General features: G+C 31.5%; 2 protein-coding genes across 2 annotated transcripts; one reads left to right on the top strand and one right to left on the bottom strand.

The window, feature by feature from the left end:
* Positions 1-288: 288 nt before the first annotated feature.
* LOC129885122 (protein FAF-like, chloroplastic) lies at positions 289-1,973 on the top strand. The gene has a single exon (XM_055959329.1). The coding sequence runs from the start codon at positions 413-415 to the stop codon at positions 1,793-1,795; it is 1,383 nt and encodes a 460-aa protein (XP_055815304.1). The 5' UTR covers positions 289-412; the 3' UTR covers positions 1,796-1,973.
* A 1,631-nt stretch (positions 1,974-3,604) lies between these two features.
* LOC129885121 (protein FAF-like, chloroplastic) lies at positions 3,605-5,608 on the bottom strand. The gene has a single exon (XM_055959328.1). The coding sequence runs from the start codon at positions 5,448-5,450 to the stop codon at positions 3,948-3,950; it is 1,503 nt and encodes a 500-aa protein (XP_055815303.1). The 5' UTR covers positions 5,451-5,608; the 3' UTR covers positions 3,605-3,947.
* Between the last annotated feature and the right edge of the window lie 2,215 nt (positions 5,609-7,823).

The raw sequence follows: 7,823 nt of genomic DNA, 5'->3' as shown, positions 1-7,823 counted from the left end.
TACATCATCTATGTGTTAAAACACACGTCGAAATTGATTGGGTTAACTATCGGTTCTTTCCTTTTTCCTACCTGAATTATTACTATCTACTCAACTATGTGTGTTTTAATACATAGATGATAATAGTTTAGAAAGTAAAAAAGAATAATTGATATACAAATTCAAATACATTTTTGACCATTATCACAAAACTAAATAAAAGGTCCCTTGCACAAAGATTCCATTTGGCATTTTGGGAGTCCTACAAATACCCTGACAATCCCTGCCCCTTTTATTTGCATTCACAACATCAACCAAAAACACCCCATACTCCAATATACCAATAATACAATTATCAACACATCTATATTCTTCTCTATAAGAATTTTACTGTGTAATTACTATACTGTATAATTACTAGACTACGACGAAGATGTCAATAGTTAGAATGGAAGAAGTGGCAACACGACAATTTAATAAACCACCAACACCACCTCTGCCTAAGACAAATGGCATAGTTTCAATTCTTGGATCAGATACTCAAAGAGGCAAATCAAGTGTTTCCTCTATTAGAAGAACATTTTCTGCTGATATGTCATCCAAAAAATGGCTTACACAAAATGGTTTCTTCTCTCCAATAAAAAAGATTGCTTCATCTAAAGATCTTCTTTCGAGCTCCTCTGAAGAAGAGGAGCTGGAAAGACAAACATCATCATTTGATGTTTGGAGTTCAATATTGTCACAAAAGAAAGATGAGATGTCCAATCTACAAACTCCATATATACACCCTCTTATTAAAAGATCAACAAGTTCTTTAAGTGACAAAAGTCTTGAAATTTGTACTGAAAATCTTGGTTCAGAGAATGGTTCTGATGGTTTTTCCTCCTACACTCCTTTTGAGAATGGAGATGTAGACGAGGACAAACACGATCAACAACAATACCACTCGCAATTCTATGAGGAATTGCGAGTTGTAAAGTATAATTATAACAAGAGATCATCATCTTTTCCTCCTCCAATTCCTTCCTTGGCTAGAGATGACAACAAGCCTTCTATTCAAATGCAATCTCGACGTCAAGATGGTAGATTGATTCTTGAAGCTATTTCTACTCCTCCTCGAAATATTTTCCATGCTCATCGCCATGATGGTCGCCTTCTTCTCACCTTAGTTGATGATAGTACTTACACTTCATCATCAGAACCAGAGATGGAGGAATATGGTGAAGAATTTGACCAAATTTTCGACGATATTGATGACCATTCACATCAGTTTGATCATAAAAGTGATGATTGTCATGAACAAGAGGAAGAAAATGGGATTGTTGTGATGAAGCAGAGGCCAAAATTGTCAAGTGTGGTGAAGTTGTTAGATTCTCGGGTCGAAATAAGGGAAAAGTCAATTCAATTTCCCAAATTCTCCCCCAAAATAGAAGGTCATTTGGGGCTAGGAAACAAAAATATAGTAACATGGTCCAACAAGTTCAACAAAGTTGTCAATATGACAGGTTCTGTGGATTCAATTAAATTAACTGAGGAGTTAAGTCAGATAACCTCAGATAGTCGGTCACTCCCAACTCAACTAACACCGGTGACCGTGGCCTCTTTCAATGCCTATGAGTATTTTTGGAGGAAGAAGCCTACAATAGCAAGTATTGTTAACACTCCCACAATTGCATCCAATAGTACTACTCCCAATGCAAAGGGTACAACAAAAGTAGCAGCATATATGAACTATTTGGTACCTTTGCAAAGAGGATGTAAAGAGCCAAAGAGGTCTTTACTAATTTGGGAGCCTTACTGCATTGCTACCTCTTGATGATCACCAAATTTTTGATCCAGTCCTAATTCAACTAATTAACAATAAAAAATAAATTCATAAAACTATATAATATGTATTATTAAGATTTTTATTTTCCTCTCTAAGTCTTGACTAGTTTTTACTCTTTTGTCAAAAAAGAGTTGTGTAGCCAAATAACAAAGAGAGAGATGCTCAACTACTTGCTTCCCATAAGACTCATTAAAAGGAGCAATGCTAACTTGTTAACATTTCCTTTTTGAGATAATGATGATGTTAGTACTCAGTTACTCCTTCCATTTAAAAAAAATGAACTATTTTTTTTTAATTGTGTTTCAAAAAAATGATCATTTTTTTTACAACACTTTAATTTTAATTTTTCACCCGACATGTTTAAAATCACAAGATAAAAAGACATTTTGGTACGTTTGACATAATTTTAATTTAGGACCACAAGATTAAAAAAATATTTTTTTTTAAACTTCGTGTCAGATCAAACTAGGTTATTCTTTTTTAAATGGAGGAAGTATTAGCCAAAAGATATGGCGACCTATCAATTCAGTACAATGTACAGATTCACGAGAATTTAGTAGTTTTAGTCTAGTTTCTATATATATAAAAAATTGATTAAATATTTATAAATATTTGATTGTGAAACTAATTATATATTATTTTATATTAACTTAATCTGTCATAGAAATTTATGTCACGAGTCAGAGTGTCATTGACTTGGTGGAGTGACATGTCCGATTGGCTTGGTATCAAATGGGAATTCTCCCCTTTTTTTCACTTCCTTCTTTCTTTTTACATCAACTTTTGTCAGTTCAAACAAAGTCTGATAGAAAAGAAGAAGAAAAGAACCAAACACCAAAATAAGCTTCAGACTAAATCGTTTATGCCTAAATAATTTTGGAGCGGGTCATTAATTCACCTATTTATTAATAAGTTTTTGCACGGATTGCTCCTACTTCAGTTGATCTTTAATTTTTGTCCCTTACTATTCACCTAATGTAAATATTAACGTATCCTTATTTATGACCTAATTCACTTGATATAAGTTTAGAGAGTTTTTGTCTTATCCAACATAAGTTATGTGGCATAAGTTGTATAGTATTTTTATGACCTGATTCATTGAGAACTTTGCCTCATGTTCAGCATAAGTTTAGAAAAGTTTTGCCTTGCCCAGCATAAGTTCTATATAAATTGCAGTACGACATAACTTATAAGATATTATGCGACAAAATATTTTGTTAATTCAATGTCAGGTATTTTTGGCCACTTTTTCGTTACTTAAAGTGTTAAAAGATAAAAATCAATTAAAGACTACATTTTTTAAAGGCAAAAATTAAATATCACCCGAAAATACAAATATTTGTGCGAATGACTCATTTATTAACCTCGTTCCATTTTGAGGCATTCAAATTCAACTCAACTGACTCATTTGACACCCATAAAGCAGCAATTATTATATTTTTGCCTTTCTTAATCAAAAGTGTGATTTGAACTCTTTCCTTCTATTCTCATAAGCTCTATCACTTAAATTATCTCATCCAATAAAGGGGTAGTACAATGTATGGACTTGGATAAAAAAAATAGGCACAATTTGATAGTAGGGAATCAATTATCTCATGCTGTTGTAGAATATGGCATTGTCTTAAAAGGCAAAAATGAAACTCGTACGGAAGGGGTGAGTATTAGGGGCGCAGCTAGTGAGGACCGAGGGATTCATCTGAGTTTCTTTCGGCGGAAAATTACACTATTTATATATGATTAAAATTATATTTTAAGTATATATAGTAGATGTTAAATCCCTTTTAAACTCTTCGTGTGTTTACTTTTTATATTTCAAACTCCCTTAGTAAAAATTCTAATTCCACCACTAAAGGGTATGATCCGCTAGATATCGTAAGATATTGAATTACCATATCAAATTAAAAATTTTGATAGTGCAATTTCAATATTATGATATTTCTTTTAACATAAAGTCTAGAAAAGTAGAATATAATTTAAGCAGCAGCCCCACAAAATGGTTAAAGAAACTATATTTACTAGTTTTGATAAAGAACCCTTTTTTCTTCCTCTACTTGCCAAAAAGGAAAAATAATAATATGAGAAGGCATTTTTTTTTGTTTTACATAGTTTAGTAAGATTAGCCTCTTCAAGAAAAATGTCGTCATGAGGTGACAATGCAATAAGGCTCCCAAATTAGTAAAGATGTTTTTGGCTCTTTGCATCCTCTTTGCAAAGGTACCAAATAGTTATAATTTGCTCTGTTCCCTCTCATTAACACCAAGTTTTGCTCCTCATATGTTGCTACTTTTGTTGTACCCTGGGCATTAGGAGTAGTACTATTGGATGCAACAACAACATGCTTAGTGGTATAGTTGTTGCATTCTTTTGCAATTGTAGGCTTCTTCCTCCAAAAATACTCATAGGCATTGAAAGAGGTCGCGGTCGCTTGAGCTGAGAGTGACTGAGAAACTGAGGCTATTTGACTTAGCTCTTTAGTTAGTTCAGTTGAATCCACAGAACTTGTCAAGTTGACGACATTATTGAACTTATTGGACCATGTTATTAGATTCTTGTTTCCTAGCCACAAATGACCTTTTAGTTCGGAGGAGAATTTAGGAAATTTTGTTCCCATCGGGAATTGAATTGACTTTTTCCTTGTTTCAATTGGAGAATCTAACATCATCATCAGGGATGATGTCTTCATATTTATCACCCCACTTGACAATTTTGGCCTCTGTTCCATCACAACAATCCCATTTTCTTCCTCTTGTTCATGACAATCATCACTTTTATGATCAAATTGAGGTGAATGATCATCAATATCGTCGAAAATTTGATTAAATTCTTCACCATATTCCTCCATCTCTAGTTCTGATGGTGAAGTGTAAGTACTATCATCAACAAAGGTGAGAAGAAGGCGACCATCATGGCGATGAGCATGGAAAATATTTCGAGGAGGAGTAGAAATAGCTTCAAGAATCAATCTACCATCTTGACGTCGAGATTGCATTTGAATAGAAGGCTTGTTGTCATCTCTAGCCAAGGAAGGAATTGGAGGAGGAAAAGATGATGATCTCTTGTTATAATTATACTTTACAACTTGCAATTCCTCATAGAATTGCGAGTGGTATTGTTGTTGATCGTGTTTGTCCTCGTCTACATCTCCATTCTCAAAAGGAGTGTAGGAGGAAAAACCATCAGAACCATTCTCTGATCCAAGATTTTCTGTACAAATTTCAAGACTTTTTTCACTCAAAGAACTTGTTGATCTTTTAACAAGTGGGTGAATATATGGAGTTTGTAGATTGGAGATCTCATCTTTCTTTGGTGATAAAATTGAACTCCAAACATCAAATGATGATTTTCGTCTTTCAAGCTCCTCCTCTTCTTCTTCTTCTTCTTCTTCTTCTTCAAAGGAGCTCGAAAGAAGAAGATCTTTAGATGAAGCAATCTTTTTTATTGGAGAGAAGAAACCATTTTGTACAAGCCATTTTTTGGATGACATATCAGCAGAAAATGTTCTTCTAATAGAGGATACACTTGACTTGCCTCTTTGAGTATCTGATCCAAGAATTGACAATATGCCTTTTGTCTTAGGCAGAGGTGGTGTTGGTGGTTTACAAAATTGTGGTGTTACCACTTCTTCCATTCTAACTATTGACATTTTGATCGTAGTCTAATAATTATAGAGTCTAGTAATTACACACTATAATTCTTATAGAGAAGAATATAGATGTGTTGAGGACAGAATTATTGGTATATTGGAGTATGGGATATTTTTGGTTGATGTTGTGAATGCAAATAACAGGGGCAGGGGATTGTTAGGGTATTTGTAGGACTCAAAATGCCTAATGGAATCTTATGCAAGGGACCCTCCAATTTTTAATGCTAGGTTAGTTACTTATTTTGTAAAAAAAAAAAAAAAAAAAAAAGAACTAGGTTATAATTCCAATTTCATCAACATTTTAGTTTAGTTACTAATTTTGAAAAAAAACAAAATACTAGAGTTCCTTTTGTGATTCTTACGAGGGATTAAGATTTCTTGTCCACTTGCAAAATGAATAGAAAAAAATTATCTTCCGAAGAAAAAGACATAAAAAAAATAAAAAAATATAAATGGCCTACAAAATCAATTTCTTTCGAAGAAAAAATAAATATGATCGATGATTGAAGAAGAAGAAGAAGGAGGACATTTTTTTATGGATAAATTAAGTTCTCACGGGCTAGTTTGCGAACCGAAAAGTCCCATATTGGGGTAAAGCACTCTCTAACAAAGAAAACTCTGTAACCAAGGGAACTTGAATCCGAAACCTCAACCCCTTCCTTTCTCTTGGAACCGAAGCGGGAACTGGGAAGGTTGTCAGACAACTCTCCGAACTCTTACTTTTCTATCTCGTGTGCAAGATGACGAAGGAATACTTACCACTTTACCACAATCCTTGTTGATAACTTTGAAGTGTATTTAATATATAGATAACTTAATTTAGATAGATAAAGGGAACAACGAATAATAGTTAGGGCATAAAATTCGCCAAAAATAATTATTAAAATATGCTTTTGATCATTATCTCAAATTGAAATATAAGGATTATTAATAATCTCGAGATATTCTTAACTATACCCTTACTATTTTCCATCCACGAATATTTTATTCTTAATTTTAGTAGAACGTAAAGTGAAAATGAAGCTATTAATGGGGAACAAAATTGATTTTTCCTCCCAAAAGAACATTTTACGGTAAGCAAAATATATTTAATTAAATAAAATGTTATGTACAAGTTTAGATAAATTAAGAAGGAAGTGATGATTGGACGATGAAGATTGCTTAAGGAACAAGCAAATCATCACTATGTATTTATATTCTCAATCAATCAGTATTTTAAAAGGCGAAGCCCAAAAAAATTACTTTAATTAGGATGGAACGAAGCATATTCCAAATAATGAAAAATTGATGATTCTCTAATGAGTCATTAATATAATATGTTATAAATTTATAAAATTATATTAAAAATATAAAAATACATTAAAAGCATGTGTAGAAACTTTTAAATTAATAAAATATTGAAATATTTATCGTAAACTCTACAAATTCTAAAATATGTATGAATTATGCAAATGTATGTATGTAAAGATACATAGGGGTTGATCCACATGTAATCAAAGAGGGTTCATAGATTCTCGTATTAGTAACGTATTACAAAAAAAAAAAATTATAAAATGGGCTCTTCTTTTATGATATTTCTAGAAAGCAAAAAAAATAATAATGGGGAATAGCAAAGAAAAGTATAGAGAAATCATAGATATTATTATTTCACTTGAAACTGATTGATATTCAAAATGAATGGATTCAACTTCATATTTATTTATTCATAATAATATTTTTTTATTATGTAGAAAAGAATAAAAAAAAATTAATATTACATATATACCTCGTATTATCATGCATTAATATATTGAACTAAAGTTATGGACGGTGGACTTTAAAAAATATTCTTTCCCTAAACAAATCAAAAGCTTAATTAGCAAATATTATATGTCTAAAGTTTTCTTGTGTTTGTACTATTTGTCTACTTAGGTCAACTCATGCTTTAATTTGTCTCACGAATAAAATTTAAAATTTGTTATAATTAAATACTACTTAACTGCCTATTCGATGTATAATAATTATAAGGATAAATGTTTAGAATATTTTAGGTCACAAAGCATTTGTTTATATTTAATTAACCAAAATTAAAAGTATTTGTATAGATGATAGAAGGATGAATTGATTCTGAGTTGACTAAATTGAATATATAAAAGTAATAAAAGTTCAAAATTGTTTGATTAATCAATATTATTATTCTTTTTATGATACTATTAGTGACACCATCATGCCTCTTTATCATTCTTTAAGTATTTGTTTGTTTGGATTAAAGTATCTTTTTAGTGCCTTGACAATCCTATTATCCTAATTTTATTCTTAACTTATATATAAAGCTATTACCAAAAGTCAAATAATTGTTTATTAGTAGTGGGACTGTTTTATTCTTAATCAAAG

This window comes from Solanum dulcamara, chromosome 4 (genome assembly GCF_947179165.1).
Source record: "Solanum dulcamara chromosome 4, daSolDulc1.2, whole genome shotgun sequence".
Lineage (NCBI taxonomy): Eukaryota > Viridiplantae > Streptophyta > Magnoliopsida > Solanales > Solanaceae > Solanum > Solanum dulcamara.
Note: the sequence above shows the minus strand (reverse complement) of the source record. Positions and strands in the feature narration are given on the sequence as shown.